We start from the raw sequence: 16,965 nt of genomic DNA on the forward strand, positions 1-16,965 counted from the left end.
CTGCATCACCTGCCTCCCTACTGCACACCCATGCATTTCTGCAGCATTTATCTAACTGTGGGTCAGGTTGGTGGGTCCCCACTCATTTCAATATTCCATTTTTAACATGTTAGGCTGGATGCTCCCATGGTATGTGACTGCATTGTGGAGAAATGTTACAGACCTGCACTCCTACCAGGCTACTATGTATATTCTTTTAACAACAGAAAAATAGGACTTACTCCTGGGTAAGTGTGGGCAGGATTGCAGCCTAGGATTGTCAAAAATGGTCCCGCTTGATGACATCACTTCCGGTGGGTCCCGACAGATTCTCATTCTAAAAAGTGGGTCCTGGTGCTAAAAGCTTGAGCACCACTGTTCTAGGGGAGGCTCTGCCTCACCTACCTCCCCTCCCACCGCACGTCCCTGCCCTGATCCCTTCGCCCAGTTTCCTTCCTCCGTGCTTGCAATGAACAGGGACCTTTCTTTCCCCCATGTGGCTCTGCACCCCTCTTCCCCCGCACATGGTGGATGCTGTCTAATGATACCGGAAGTAATGTTTTTTGCAACGCCACCGCACCTCTTTGGCTTTCCTCCTCTCCTGGCGGAGGCGGGAATCCGCCCGATGACCAATACATGGCTGGTGTACATGAGCGCGCGCGCGCCTCCGCCCGCGCGCCGGGGAGGGCGCGAGCCAGCCCGCTGACGATGCCTGATTAGGGCGGCGGTGAGTGCGTGGCTCACGCAGGGTCAGCCTTCTACAGTGGTGCGGGCTTCCTCCCCCCTCCTCAGGATGTGGTGCGCTTCGTGTGACGTCACGCGATGACGCAAGAAGCGCATGAATGACGTCACGAGAACGCTCCTTCCTCACAGGGTTTGCCCTGGAGCTCCCTTGCAGGGGTGTCAGTGTGGTCTCCTGAGGGTCAGACCTTGATGGGGAGGGGGGGCACCTAGGAGCCAGTGGGTGGAGTCTGGTGGCGTGGGGGTTCCACCTGTGGGAGGTGCAGAAGGTGTTACTTGGTTGGCAGGTGAGGCAGCAGAGCTTGGCAGTGATGACTAAGGGTGGAGCGTCATGAAAATGGGGGTGGAACCAACAGCAAAATACTCTTGGGTAGACGTTTTTAGAACCCAGTCCTATGCTGGTCTACTCAGAAGTAAGCCCCATTGCAGTCAATGGGGCTTACTCCCAGGAAAGTGTGGTTAGGATTGCAGCCTCAGAGCCCAATCCTATGCGTGTCTACTCAGAAGTAAACCCCATTATAATCAATGGGGCTTACTCCCAGGTAAGTGTGGCTAGCATTGCAGCCTTAGTTCATCCTTAAGAAAAAAACTGGCAGCTCTACTCCTTGGGGTGCCAGAACGGAGACAGGGATAGATGGGGTATCTGTTCCCCTGAGCTGTCATGTTGCTTGCTTCAATAGTGATGTGTGGATGAGCCCTCTCCCCACACCCCTTCTTGTCATTCCTTTGTATCAGGTTTGTATCAGGGGTGTTCTTCTGCTACCTGTCTAAGGCAGAAATTCTATACGCTAGTGTTTGTCAAACTGTGGGTTGGGACCCACTAGGTGGGTTGTGAGCCAATTTCAGGTAGGTCCCCATTCATTTCAATATTTTATTTTTAATTATTACAACTGAAAATAAAAAAATATTTTATTAAAAATAAAAAAAATATTTTATTAAAAATATTTAAAAATATTTTATTGTATTATTAAAACAAGTATTAGACTTGATGTTCCCATGGTATGTGACTCTATTAGGAAAAATGTTATAGGCCTATACTTATAACAGGCTATATGTATATGCTTTTAACAATGATAGTAAATGAGACTTACTCTTGGGTAAATGTGGTAGGATTATTAAAAATTTTCCTGCTAGATGATGTCACTTCTGGTCATGAGGTCATTTCCTGTGGGTCCTGACAGGTTCTCTTTCTAATAAGTGGGTCCCTGTGCAAAAAGTTTGAGAACCACTGCAGTATACACACTTTCCTGGGAGTAAGCCTCATTGTACACAGTGGAACTTACTTTTGAGTAAACATGCATGCACTTGTACTCTAAGGCCCTAGTGTTCTATGGCAATTCACCTGGAATGTCTACTGCATTCTGATTCTGTATTTGCTGTTACCGATGCTGATTTGAATCCTGGTTCATTCTTTTGTACTTCTGACTGTAAGTGAAGTTACTTTAAAAAAAAAAAAAGTTTACTGGTCTGAAGTACATCATCTTGGGTATAAGCCTTCCCCCTGTGGGTTTCAATCCGAATTCTGGGTGTGCTTACTCAAAAGTGAGTGGATTTTGTCTAATGTAAAAGTGCATAGGATTGCAGCCTTATCTTGGTATTTACTACTGCCTGCTATGGGGAAAATTATGATGCAGTGTATGTGTTAATATTTTTCTGTTCTGTTATTGCCTTCCTGTGTTGTCATTCAGAGCCCTGCAGACTGGCAGTTTTTGCAAATAATTTGGGCCCGGTTTTTGCAAGGTAGCAGGAGGAGCAGTGTCTGCATAATTCTTTCCTCTGCTAAGAATTTCCAGTATAAGATGCTCTTCAGGATATTCTGTTGAGCTTTAAAAAAATGATTGCTCTTTACTGACTCTTTGTAACTTTGTTTTTGTTGTTTGCTTACAGAGCAGTTTATTCAGCACAGTAGAAAAAGTTGATTATGTGGTATGTCTATGTTGTACCTTTTTGCCATACATATAGGCTTTTACCTGTAGTTTCCTACTCCTGTTTTCATAATTGACAAAAATCAAAACTAAGTCCTATCATAATCTGAATAGTACTTTGTAAGTGGGTGATTTTCCCAAACAGAGTGAGCTTGGTTGAACTTGCATGAAATTCTCTTGCCTGAAATCTCTTCTAGACAGTCACGTGCATACAATTTTGCTTTCAGAAAGAGTTCTTATTGTGTTTTCTCTTGGATGGAAGCATGCTCTCTTCCATAGAAGATGGTAACCTTGAAGTATGATCATGGAAAAGGGAATAAGCTCTGTAGAAGTTTTACCTTCCAAATCTTCTCATGCTGCTGCAGTGATGGTGAAAGAACATGAAGCAAAACAAGCTCCAAAAGTGAGACGAGTAGGATTTGTCCTTGTACATGCAGGTAAAGACACAGCATCTGAATCTGCAGTATGCGGTGTGTGCCAGAGCATGTTTGTTTTTGATGCTTTGAGGTGAACAGGAAGCATGGTAGAGATGGATATGTAGTCCTCTAAACTGGGATACATTTTCTTTGCAAACTTCCAGTGGGTTGTAGATTTGAATTGTGCCTTGTTCCTTTTCATCCATGTTATCTTGTTTACATTAGGAAGTACAATGTGCAGATCTTTACTATCTTCTTATTTAGACAGTAGGTACCTCATTTTAAAGCTAATATTATTTCCTCCTACTTTAAAATATCATTTCTTAACTGAACTGCTCTATCATCCTGCTTTGCTTTTACTACATTTGACAGTAACATTGCCTTTAGTAAACCAAGGCCTGAGGACAGCTCAGTTTAACTACTCGTACAAGTATAGTGGTAAGCTGTGCAAATTTTGAAACTTGTTTATATGCCAAGTTTTTACTAAATCAAAGCTGCTAGATAGTTTATGGCCTTATAAGTAGATGATGAAACACTTTGGATAGGTGTTTCTTAACGTTTGTCCCCTGCTGTACCACTTTGCATGGTCCACCTATTCCAAGTACCACTGGACGTAACTGATGATGTTGTCATCACCAGTTACTTCTGAATTGGGAGGCCAGATGCAATATGACCAACAACAGTAAGAGGCTCAGGGCAAACAGGAGGGCTTTTCTGAGCATGTGAAAAGCGCATTCTGGAGTTCTGCCTGCCCAGCTCCTTCCACTGGAAGGCAGCAGGGCTTTTGGGATCCTGCAAGTACCATTGGACACCACTTCAGATACCACTTGTGGTACAAGTACCACTGGTTGTGAAACACTGCTTTAGATCTTGACTAAATTTCTTCATTAACTCTATTGCTAGAGAGCTATGCAAGAGGCTCTTAGATGGAAACGTTCTAATCTATTGTGCAGCCTAAAATTTTGGTTAACAAGCATTAAAAATATATCGTGCACTCATATGTGCTTTAAAATATCTGCTGGATTTTTCATTGTTGTGAGGTAATTAGTGTGACTTCTTAAAATCAAAATACCAACTTTTTATTGTTTTAATGCAGGTATTGATGACATGGGTGAAATCAGAATCTCTGTTTACAAAGTAGCATGTAACTTCTTACATTTCTTTCAACGTTTAAAAGACGTTTTTATTAAAAGAACTAGAAAATTATAGTATATGTGTTCAAAATTTTCACAGTAGCTATCCCAATTTACATTTGAGAACCAATGAAAAGAAAAAAAAAAGCTCTCAGTTATCAGTGCCAGAGAGGCAAAAAGTGCAATAGTAACCAATAGTACAGAATTGATAATAAAAGAAAAGTGGGAATATGGCTATATAGACAAAAAGTACTTTTGCCTGTCCAGGTATATGATGGTAACTTCAGACGACAAGCAACCAAAGAGAGAGAGAAATCAGGAAGGAAGAAGATACTAATTGTTTTCTTAGCCCGTTGTACATAAGTTCTTATTAGTGTATCTCAGACTTTTTGGTAGCTGTCTGTTGTAGCTCGTTTGTCATGTGTGTTGTATGGCCGTCATAGCCATTCTTATTTAAGCCATTATGCTGTATGAGGGCCAGGTGTGTGGGAGCTGCTTTCTCATGGTCCACTCTTACTGCAAGGATTGATGTATGATAATGCATATGAGAGTTTTACTGGGTGCTGATCAGTGGAAAAGAACTATGTGATCAGCCCTTGCCCTCAGGGTTGGTTTATGCACCCATGCATTCCTCCAAGTGTGGGACTGCGTCTTGTGGAAGCAGATTCCACACAATTGGCCATTCATGCAAAGGATGCCTCCGTTTCATGGATGTTGGTTACTGAAGAAATCTTGCACCTTGCAGAAATCTCTTCAGCTATATCAGTGTTTCTCAACCAGTGGTATAGGTACTACCAGTGGTACTTGAGGTGGTGTCTGATACTTTCTGGACACCTGCTGCCCAGCAGTGAGACCAGGAACATGACAAACAGTGGTAGGAGGCTTGGCTCAGTGGGCAGAACTCCAAAGCATGGATTTCTGTGCTCAAAAAAGCCCTTCCGTCCACCTTGAGATGTCTGTCATATCAATCTGGCCTCCCAACCCAGAAGTAACTGGTGATGTCATCACCAGTTACTTCCTGTGGTACTTAAAATAGGTGGACCTTGTGTAGTGGTACAGCAGAGGACAAACATTGAGAAACACTGAGCCATATAGTACTTCGAAATAAAAAGGCCAACTTTTGTAAGGTTGGAAAACGATAATTTTCTCTACCTGAACTTTTTTTTTCTTTCTTTTAAATTTACTATGACATCAGGTGCAGGGTATCATTCTGAATCCAAGGCCAAAGAATATAAGCATGTGTGCAAAAGAGCCTGTCGGAAGGTAAGAGTTTGCCACCTCTGTTGCAAAGGCTTTGAGTTTACATTTAGCCATTAGGAGTGTTCTTGTTTTTTAAATAAACTGTATATGGGGCCCTTTTTAAAAGTGAAAAGTTGTTTCCATCTTAATGATAATTATAATGTATGTTGGGGAAAAAAGAATGAAATACTGGTGCTACTACTTGTGCAAGCTATACTGCTATTTTCAGCAATATCGAAACTATTCACAAAACTGCTTCAGCACCTGGTAAAATCTTGAACTTTCTGCTGCTGCTGCTGCTGCTGCTGCTGCTAATAATAATAATAATACAGGTATTTATATACCACTTTTCTTGGTCGTCAGATTTCTCCTCAAACTTTATTCAAGGCGGTTTACAAAGGCAGTCTGTTCTAAATCCCCGTAGGTTTTTTTTACAATTGAAGAAAGGTTCTATCTTTCAAGAACCACAACATTTCAGATGGATCTTTCTGATCTGGTATCACATTCTGGCCTCCAGTTTCCTCCCACGCAAGCCGACAAGCAGCTCCTTCATCTCTCACATGGAGGGCAGCCAAGATGCTTCTTCGCTCACACCAAAGAGCAGGTGGATAAACACGGCTTGGCTTATCAGCTGCTTCAAGGTCTCACCATTCACGGTGCCGGTGGCCTCGAACTGGCGACCTGCGGATGTTATCTTCAGGCAAACGGAGGCTCTACCTTCTAGACCAGACCTCCTGCCAGACCTAATTTTTTCAGTTATGCAAAATGATTTTCTTTCAGTTTGAATTTGTAGCACACAACATCTTTCTAATAGCTCTACTTATTGCCCTTTCCCATATTTACTTCATCTCCCCTGTGCGTTTGGTATAATATCTGACCACCTAGAAGTGGTTGCATTAAAGAGTACCTAATCTGCTTACTTGTCTTTTGAACCGTGTTTCGACTTCAGTTTATTGATATATCATCTGTTTTTGAATGTTTAGTTCCTGTGATTTTTGTTCCAATTGAATCATCTAAACAGATTTACTTATTATGAAGCAGTTCAGACCTAGCCATAAGTTGCATCCCTAAATTAAAGAAAGTTCTTGTATTGTTTTCACCTTGGGTTTCTTGAAACGTTTAGAAAAAGGGAGTTCCCATAATGGTGAGGAGCAGTTGAGAATGCCTCTGTGTGCTTTCATTTTTTCATTTGCTGCATGGAACACATTGGGTTATATCTGAACTTATGTGAATAGAACTCTGCTGCCACAAAGAACTCCCCCCTCCCCACTGCAGGCACTTGAGCCCCCCCCAAAATGGTTTTCCAGCTTGCAGAAAATGCCCATGTCCAGTTTCTGATCATTTTCCTTTCCCCCTACAGCAATATGTGCCACATCCCATGTTGTTACTGAGAGTCCCCTGACGTTCAGAAATGACTTTCTGAGGGATTTCATGGTACAGTGGGTACAAGAAGAGCAAAAGATCCCTTGTGTGAGCACATGCACCTTGAGACTTTCAGGGTGCAAACTTAACCCTTTATGTCAGTGATCTCCAGCATTGGCATAGCGGTGCCAATGGGACATGTGCTGCATCCTGCAGTTGGGTGTCACTCATGGAGGCCTCCTCAAAGTAAGGGAATGTTTGTTCCCTTACCTCAGAGCTGCATTGCCCTTATGTCAGTGCTGGAAAGCACTGACATAAGGGGTTAGGATTGCACCCTCAGTTAGTTTCAACTTGACATTTCATCTGACTGTCTCTCCACAAGGTAATGAGGCAATCCAAAGCAAAGGCAAGCCTATATGATCCATTTTCTGCTGAAGTATGATGCTAGATTTGTTCAGTGTTTTCACTAAGGAAATCTGTTTAGAAATAGAAATATGTTTTTTTTTTAAAAAAAAATCGATAGTTGGTCAATAAAGAAATAGGAAGTAAAGCAGAAAGTAATTTTCTCATCTAATGAAAGGAGACACTTAAAATATTTCCACCTGTGTGTATATGGCAGCTTTACTGTCTTTATGTCTTTTGTTCATAATGTGGTCAGAGCATTTGGATTGTATGGTTTCATGAATTTTAAGAGCAATGAAGTAAGTTCGTAATTTTCCATTCTTATTTCCTTTTTCAATGTAGTTGCAAAATTCTTCCTGGAAATATTTTCAAACAAAATCTGTTTCGTACCAAATTTCTCAATTCGTACCAAATTTATTGTGTAGAAGGTTTAGCATGTAAAAATTGAGACAAAACTTTATACCTAAAAATTCTGTTTTCTAGGCAATTGAAAAGCTACAGGCTGGGGCTCTTGTAACAGATGCAGTGACTGCAGCACTAGTTGAACTAGAGGTACTGATTTATTCAGGAATTCACTTTTTGGTTGGTCACATTGTCCTGTTCATGATTTCTTTGATAAAACACATTAACTTAGCAACCTGCACTAGAGGTTTTTCATATGTAATAGGGCATATTTTAATAATACTCTGTTGGGGCTTCTCATTTTCTGTCAGTTTGTTGTAGCTCCTTATTCCTTCTTTTATGGGGATGGAAAGTGATTGGCTGGGCACATTACAATCTTTTTCTTTTCTTTTTGGCAGCTTGGCTTAGCTTCCTTAGTGCCTGTCTTAGCCATAGCAAGGGATCTGGTAGGGATCCACAAAATGTTTCCTGAAAACTACTGTATATATTTAATTTTATTTAGGGTTTGTATCAAAGCAAAACAATGTTGTAAAAACTCTTCCCAAATAAGACTTGAAACAACTGTTTCGTCCTAAAAAATGTGGTACAGTTAAAAATAGGTGCATTAAAAAATCTTACCTGGTAGAATGTAACTTTGATTATCACTGTCTTTTCTGTCACTCATTTCACTCTGTCACTCAGAGATTTTAACAGGGAACGATAATTGTCCCATTGATTGTACCTGAGAGGGAAAATGAGTTGAAAGTCTCTGTAGCTACAGGTTGTGTATACAGATGAACTTGCCCCAATGACTTATGTCAGTTCTTAACCTTCAAACTTCAGTTTCACAAGAGTGCTTTCCTGACATCTAAAATATTAAAATATTCAATATTAAACTAAATATGTTACCTGAAGAGGTTTTTCCCATTCATGGAAGAAGTTGCATTTGTGCAAGAGGAAGAAACGGTTTTTGAAGATCTATTCTTTCTTTCCCTTTTGTTATCTGACAATATACACCTGAGGGTATGGCTGCTGATGTCCCAGTTCTCAGCTGTATCTCAAACCTCTGCTTGCCTGTAACCAACACACCTAAGAAAAGTGCTTTCCCACATTTCTTTCTTGTGACACCTGATTCCTTTAACATTATTGCCTTTTTTCCTGGTGGAACTTTTTGTGCCTTAAGTTATTTCCTGACAGGCCAAAATGTGGCAGGGTTTTGAACTCTGTAATATGCCTCCATTGATCATTTAGTCCTTTGAATTTTCGAGAATCCAAATATGGTACAGATTGGGGATTGGTGTATGGCTGCTGATGTTACAGTGACCCAAACGCTTTGAGGCATTTTTCCCTCATTGTTTCCTAGGAGAGTATAGTATTTGTGGTGACATTTGGGAAAATTTTTATGTTCCATGTCCCCTCAGTCTTTTGACGGTTTCTGTCATGCTTGTCCTGGTAAAGCAGTTCAAGAGGAAGATAACTGATCGTTAGTTCTGAAAAGGGATGTCCAAAATATGACGTGTTTCAGCAGATTTAAGTGAGCATGTTTATGTAGCATATAAGTCAAAGCTTTTTTTAAAATAGTGCTGATAAAAAGTCTGTTTTGAGCTGCATCAGAAGTACCTTTACAACCTTAACAACAAAATGACCTGATAACTGTACAGTTGAAGAACAAATGGCGCTCTTGCTGAAGTGGGTTTTCTCATTTATTTCAATGTCAGGAACAGAGTTTGTGATGTCAGTATGGAACCTAGAATGTTTTCATTTAGTAACACTGAATTATACATTCAGTGATAAATGGTTTGATGTTCTTGATGCACGTTTATATTGAAAACCTGAAGTTGGAAATTAGGCACTTATATAGTGAAAAACAGATTGCATTAATCCATTTATATACAGCTGTTAAAAATAGAATACTTTTCCAAAGCAGTTGACAGTTTAAAAGAATAGGAACATTTTAAAAGCAAAAGCACCAAGTTAAAAGAAAGAGATATAAAACAGTGGTATAAAAGCATCAAGCATATACTTGAGACCTCAGAGGCATGCCTTGGAATACTTGAGTGCTTGGAAAAGGAACTAGACACAGAGTATTAGGAAATGAAAGAACTGAAATTTCATAAGTGTCAAAGTGATCATGGATACTTTGAAGAGAATAAGGCTTATAACTGGAGGAAAAATAGAAAGTGAGAAAAATCTGTTACTTCTCTCAGTGGAGTTGAGTTGGGAAAGACTTTCTTTTAAGCATTTTAAGACTACTTTGCAGAGTCCAACGACTTTTCAAAAAATAATCTGATTTTGTTTGTTGGATGAGAGAGAGGCAGTTGTCTCTTCCCATCTGCTTCCTCTTCGGTTCTGCCAAGTTTACACGTTGCTAATTACACGGAGCTGCAGCCAGTCCAAGAGGCATCACTTCAAAGATCTGTCAAGGAGGAGTTTCTATTGATCTTTTATGAGCTAACTGACAATCTGCTTGTGATATGCTGGCTGTTTGTCCTTCATTTCTATATGGAAAGAACACAAGCTGCTTCTGCCAGAATGTGTGGATTAACAGAAAAGTTGCCAACTACCATGTGTCTGATGCAGAAAGAACAGTTGAATGTATAGAAAATAATCAGCCATTAGTTTTGAATGGCTGATATATGACTTTAGATTAAGACTGAAGATATTAATAGCAGGTGTATACCAGATGGGAGCAAAATTTTAAATTTTATTCAATTTTGTATGAACAGAAGGTATGATAGACGTTCAGGCAATCTGAATATAAGTGTACTTTACCAGGCAACTTAAACTGCATATAGTTGGCCCACATCTTATAAGAGAGTTATGTTCTGTGGTCAGTGTATAAAGCCGAACTCTCTAATACAATTTTCTCAAACTGTGGGTCAGGACCCACTAAGTGTTTCACAAACCAATTTCAGGTGTGTCCCCATTTCAATATTTTATTTTTCATATATTAGATTTGATGCTACTATGGTATGTGACTGCATTTGGGGAAATGTGATAGATCTGTATTTTTAACAGGCAACTATTTATATGCTTTCAACAATGATAGTAAATGGGACTTATTCCTAGGTAAGTGTGGGTAGGATTGCAGCCGAGGATTGTTAAAAATGTTCCTGCCTGATGATGTCACTTCCGGTTATGACATCACTTCCGGTGGGTCCTGACACATCCCCATTCTAAAAAGTGAGTCCCAGTGCTAAAAGTTTGAGAACCGCTGCTCTAATAGCTGCCCTTACTGCCAACAAATATGTACTGACTCTTTAAGAACTAAAAGCACAGCACCAGACATGCAAAGGGAACAAAGAGAGCAGCAGCTTCATTCTCCCATTTCAGGCTTGCCCTGGGCATAGTCAGAGTAAATGGAATTGTGGACTGAGTTACTTGCACTATTCAAACTGTTTTTCTCTGTCTTGGGCAGGGGGTCAGGACCTATACTTACTTGAATTCGTGCAAGTCTATTGCATGCGAGACGGGGGCCAGCTTTATATTAATGGCTCTGGGTGAGAGCCACCCTTTCTGCCCTGAGTACCAGGATTTTGTGAGCACAAGTTATTGTGTGTTTCTTCCAACATGTTGCAACGTCTTCTCTGGGCGATGTTCTTCAGAAAAGCTCACAAGAGTGGATCCAATGCAAGGCACAATGAATATGCTTCCATTCTCCAGTGCACGATGAGAGATAGAGGGGGGCTCCCTACACTTTAGGGAGTGTATCCTTAAGTCTCCTGCACACTCAGCTATAGATGGGAGTTTGTTGATAGTAGGAATGTGAATTGTTCCTAACTCTTGTTCCAGTCAGTACTCGCATAAAATTGGAAAATATGAAATGAGCATATTGATTTACACATAAGTTAAGCAGATGTAACTTGCTTTATCTTGTCTTCAAGTTGAGAGCACTCAGAGCAACCTTCATAATTTGACCATTCCTCCTTAACCCTCAGATTACTTATTTGTAAGCCTCTACCTGCAGGGATGTGCAGTGTGGGCATGGCATTTGAGGCAGAACTGCCCCAGTGTAGTCCTTTGAAAGCTGCTGCTGCTGTATGAGTGTGCAAGGAGTGTGGCAGCACTTCTCGAGGGCTGTGTTGGGGCAGTTCTGCCTCGCCTGCCATCCCACTCCTCACGTCCCTATCTACCTTGCTAGTAGTACTTTGGAGAGTGGTTAGAAAAGGCCAGTCTGATTAGTGTTTTGTAGTTATCTGCTATCTCTTCGATGCAACAAATCATCATAGAACTTTGCATAGGAATTGTTGATAATTTACACTGAAATAAAACCAAATATGGCAATTTTGGTTAGGGTGGTGGTTCTCAAACTTTTAGCACTGGGAACCGCTTTTAGAATGAGAATTTAGAATGAGAATCTATCAGAACCCACTGGAAGTAATGTCCTGACCAGAAATGACATAATCAAGCAGGAACATTTTTAACAATTCTAGGCTGCAATACTACCCACACTTACCTAGGAGTAAGTCCCATTTACTATCATTGTTAAAAGCATATGCATAGGTGCCTGTTAAAAATACAGATCTGTCATATTTCCCCAAATGCAGTCACATACCATAGTAGCATCAAGTCTGATATATTAAAAATAAAACACTGAAATGAATGGAGACTCAACCTCAAATTGGCTTGTGACCCACCTAGTGGGTCCTGACCCAGAGTTTGAGAAATGCTGGTTTAGGGGATTGCTCTGACTTAGAAGAAAACTATAAGATACTTTTCTGACCATATGCTTGGGATTTTAGAAAATATTAGGTTTTAGAAAACTCTCGTATAACAAAGATTGCTTGCTTGTAACGCTGATAATTTAAGGGAGATTCTATACTGTACAATATACTGTCTTCTAAGAGTTCATAATTCAGAACTAAACTTGTTCAAAAAATGCATGAGTTTAACTCTTGTTTGGTGAGCTTTGGCACAGCTGTGAAGCTGTAGTGGAGTAGAGAGGCTTTAGCTCTTAGCCCCGCCATGTGTCCAGTACATTAACAGCCCAATCCTATGCATTTCTATGCAGAAGTAAGTCCCATTAGAGTCCATGGGGTTTACTCCCAGGAAAGTGTGGATAGGATTGGACTGTAAGTCCCCTGCTATGGAGAGGTTAGGTTCTGGAGGTCTGATTGCTACCAGCATAGATGGGAACAGTTAGTTTTTTCCAGCCCAGCGCCATTGCACCTGAAACTACTTATGTCTTAACACTGAAAGAGAGAACTTTAGTTCTCTCAACTTTAGTTCCAACAACTGAGTATGCTTCACAGAGTCCTGCAATTCTACTTTGAAAATAGTAATTGGATGGCCTGATTTCAAGAGATGTCCAAATCTTGACTGATAGATGATCTGTGGGCACCCCATGTGCATCATATTTGCTTTGTATAAGAGCAAACAAATGTTAATCAAGTTCCGTCCATAATTGCGGAAAAGTTATTTAGCACCTATTGAAAGCAGATCAGGGTTAATAGTTTGGTTATATGCTTCACTGGGACATCAAAGACCCAGAACATATTTATATTCTTGTGCATTGATTGAACACAACTACAAAGTACTGAGCGCTTGTGAAACTGCCAGCAGTTTTGCAAATGTATCGTGGAAGTAAAATATTCCAGAAATATTAATTTCACCACAGAAATGAAATTATTTTGACTATTAAATTGGTTGGAATTATGAACTGCTGCTCCTGTAGAAATAAGTTAGTGGTGACATAATATTCATTCATGGAGCATGATAAATGTCTTGGGCATGGTTCAGACATATTGAGAAATCATGTTTTGCTGCTATGAAAATGAGCCTCTGCAAACCTGCCACAGTTTGATCCTGATTTGTTTTCCTAACTCCAGTTTGAACTAACCACATGTGCCAAAATTTGTAAGCAGTACAACTATGGCTTCATTTGAACCAAAAGCAAAAGTTTTCTCTCTTTGTGTTTGTGAAAGAGGTAGAGAGGGGAGGGAGGTTTTAAAAACACAAGCCCATGGCGCCCCAAATCTTATTTATCTAGCAGGAAACCATGGTTTCCCATTAGATCTGAACCAGGCCACAGTGGCGGCAATCCAATATGCCAGTGCTTCCCAAACCTTTTTGACTGGCGGCTCCCTTGACCTACTGGGCCATTGTTTGCAGCTCCGCATTAGGGCTATAATGCTATACTTGTGGGTTTTTTGTGAGGATTCCACTGCTCCCCAGGAAGCCACGACTTAGTGTGGGAACCACTGCTATACAGATTTACTTGAGAGTAAGCACAACTGAATATAATGGAACCCTATTTCTGAGTAAACATGTATAGGATTATATTTTCTTAACCGACCACTGCTAGATTTTCCTCATCTTCCCTCTTTTTTTTTTGTTGGATTGATATTGTGCACTAGAATAACCTGTGGTTATGCTGTTCTTCCAAACTAAGTCTGGGGTTGCTTCCACATTTGTAAATCTCTAAATTGAAACCTGGTAAGACAGGAGAAAGGGAGGGAACAGTGCAAGTTTGGCAGATTCCTTCTTTGTAAAAGCATCGATTCAGTCGCATGGTTGCAGAACTGATTGTGGCTTGAAAGCTTGACACCTTAAACTCTTTGTCTGATAATAACCAGAAGTCATAATCTATAAGAGGTTTACTCTTCTTGTAGAATCAGTATTTATTTTATTCTTATATTAGTTTTCTTGTAGAATTTGGATTTGGACATAGGTGTGGATAATTTTTTTAAGTGCTTTTGGATTTCCACACTGTAAAAATGTTGCTTGCTTGTAGTATTTGTAGGAAGCAAAATCAATTATTGGAATTGGAATCATTAAATGGAATTTTAGAATAAGTCTTAATTCATCGTAACGTCAAAATGAATTGGGCAACCAGGTTAAATGGAGAAGATTCAACTCTCTTTGTGCATAAATGGAAAGCATTTCCACTTACATTGGTATAGGGAGAAATGGTATTTCTTTCTGGTGGCAACTGCTTGCATTTCATGGAGTGCCATTCCAGAGGACCCTCAGCTTTTGGGTATGCCTGTAGGAGGCTGCCGTTGGAAGGATGAGTTGAAAAGCTCCTGTGTGAAAGCAGAACAGCATACACAGAATTGTGTATCCCAGCTAATGAATGGAGATTTGGTTAATTTCTATCGGGAACCTAGGCAGCTGTCTTGTATAGAGTCAAACTGTTGATTCATCTAGTTGAGCATTGTCTGCAGTGATTAGCAGTGGCTCTCTAAGTTCTCTGGCAGATGTTTCCCAGCCCTAACTGGAGACAGAATTTGAGACCTGTTGCATGAGCTATGGCCCATTTTATCTCTTTCAACCACACATTTGCATAACTTCATCTCTTTCTAGCCAGTCTACTTCAGAGCTTGTTTTCTGTGAGTTACTCACACATTGTACAACAGTGAGCACACACTTGCAGTTGCATGCACCCCTGCTCTTGACCAACTTTTGACATGTTATTCTTATGTCCATGTAAAATGATTACTGTGTACTCATAAGGAATTCACTGAGTCTCAAGAATCAGGTCAAGCTCTGCTCCCCTCGCCTCCATCCCCAGCCTCTGCTGAGCTCAGAAGCTTAAAAAATGTGACTTCCGGTTTCATGGAGAAAGTGATGTTTTTAATGCCTTATAAGGCATTGGGATGCCCAAGGGAGCCTTAGAGGTCTTTCTTTGTCCCTGTCTAGGGTACTGGGGACAGATATCCTCAGCTCAGAGGCTCCTCTGGAGGTGGTAGGTGTGAGGGTGTGCACGCTGGGGAGTGGATTCTGATTCATGGATATGGGATCCGCGGATATGGAGGCCCCCCTGTAGTTGTCTTTATTTAGCAACAGCCATAGGACTACTCTTAAGTTGTTTCAAGACAACTCGCATGCAATTGCTTTTTCATCTGCCTGTTATTCCTGAAACTTTTTGTGCATTTTCTCTTTACCCCTCCCCCACCAATATTTCTGCTCTTCTTTGGTAAAATTTTAAGTTACAACTGATGGGCTGAGATGCACATCTCAGACAGCCAAATTTGGCTAGGTAGCTATCATTTGATGTCTATTATTTACATAATTATGGAAGTTTGTCTTATATATATTAATATATAAATTTTTTACCCACTTCTTTGTAGGATTCACCCTTTACAAATGCAGGAATGGGCTCCAATCTAAACCTCCTGGGTGAAATAGAATGCGATGCCAGTATTATGGATGGAAAGTCACTAAATTTTGGAGCTGTAGGTGCACTCAGTGGTAAGTTGATTAAAAGGTGAAATGCTGAAGTTCGAACAGATTTTTGAGAATCATACTATGTCTTAGCAAACTGAAATGCTGTCAGATGGTACATAGTGATATTTCAGATCCTTTTTAAGTGAGTATGATACTATGATTGCTTGGAGCAAATAGTAACGCACACTGTCTTTATGCACTGTGTCCAAGAAAGCTTTGTCTACTTGAATTCTTGTCCTTTGGCTTTAACCCTTTTGCACTGTCATTATGAGCTTTGTACCTTCATTCCTTCAGACACTTTTCCACTGCGATTTAATTTGGTTTCTCTGTGATTAGGGTGTTATAGTGCAGTTGATTTTGAGATGCTGTTTAGAAAACAAAGATAAAGATTTTAAAAACTCACAATTTTTGGGCTTATTGGAAATGGTGTCAAGAAGTATGCTCCTGAAGTACATTGCCTCTGATATTTTGTCTTCGTCATCCTTCCAATGCTTTATGGCAGCAGTTCTCAAACTCCCGGAGTTCGATCCCCAGGATCACGCTGCCACCAGGGACAAGGGGGTTGTCTTCAACCTTAACTGTGCCCCTGCTGGTCTTCCTGGTGTGGCGAACCCAATGGAGCCCTCCGCAGGGCTCCCCGTGGCTTGTAAAAAGTTTTTTAAAAAGTGATTGTGACCCACTTCTGCTTTTGCGATCGTAACCCAGAAGTGGGTCAGGATTGCTTTTTTTTTTTTAACGTTTAATAAGCTGTGGGGAGTCCTGCAGAGGACTCTGTGAGGCGTCTCGCACCCTAGGGAGACTGGTAGGGACAGAGGTAAGAAACAGCCCCTGTGTCCCCAGCTGTGGCATGATCCTGTAGATTGCGTTACTGTCTTCCCCTTGCCCCTTAAGGGGGCAGAGGCTGAGGTTCTCTGGCTGGAGCGTCATGATGCCCCAGTTTGAGAACCTTAGCTTTATGGGATATGTCTTTATTCACATGGACTAGGAAAGTTAGAACTCAGCTATCCAAAGCTATATGATTAATTTATAGATTAGTGCCACTGTCATCTGGTATTGTAACATAATACTGTATGTTGCATTTACTTGTACACAACTAAACTAATAAAAATGGACCGTATCCTCAAATGTTAGTGAGGTTCTGAACTTTGTAGGAACAGCATACTTCAAACCTCATGATGTCTCTTAAGGTTGCAAATACAGTGAAATTATATCTAGCTT

At 40.6% G+C, this 16,965-nt stretch overlaps 1 protein-coding gene across 1 annotated transcript in view; it reads left to right on the forward strand.

Moving 5' to 3' along the window:
- Positions 1 to 594: 594 nt before the first annotated feature.
- The window catches only part of TASP1 (taspase 1), a 79,053-nt gene continuing 62,682 nt past the window's right edge, over positions 595 to 16,965 (forward strand). The window contains exons 1-5 of the mRNA XM_066638890.1: positions 595 to 706; positions 2,873 to 3,082; positions 5,390 to 5,457; positions 7,681 to 7,749; positions 15,651 to 15,771. Coding sequence (XP_066494987.1) covers positions 2,944 to 3,082; positions 5,390 to 5,457; positions 7,681 to 7,749; positions 15,651 to 15,771 — 397 coding nt within the window. The 5' untranslated portion in view covers positions 595 to 706; positions 2,873 to 2,943. The remainder of the gene's footprint in view (positions 707 to 2,872; positions 3,083 to 5,389; positions 5,458 to 7,680; positions 7,750 to 15,650; positions 15,772 to 16,965) is intronic.

The sequence above is a fragment of the Tiliqua scincoides genome, chromosome 1 (assembly GCF_035046505.1).
Source record: "Tiliqua scincoides isolate rTilSci1 chromosome 1, rTilSci1.hap2, whole genome shotgun sequence".
Classification (NCBI taxonomy): Eukaryota; Metazoa; Chordata; class Lepidosauria; order Squamata; family Scincidae; genus Tiliqua; species Tiliqua scincoides.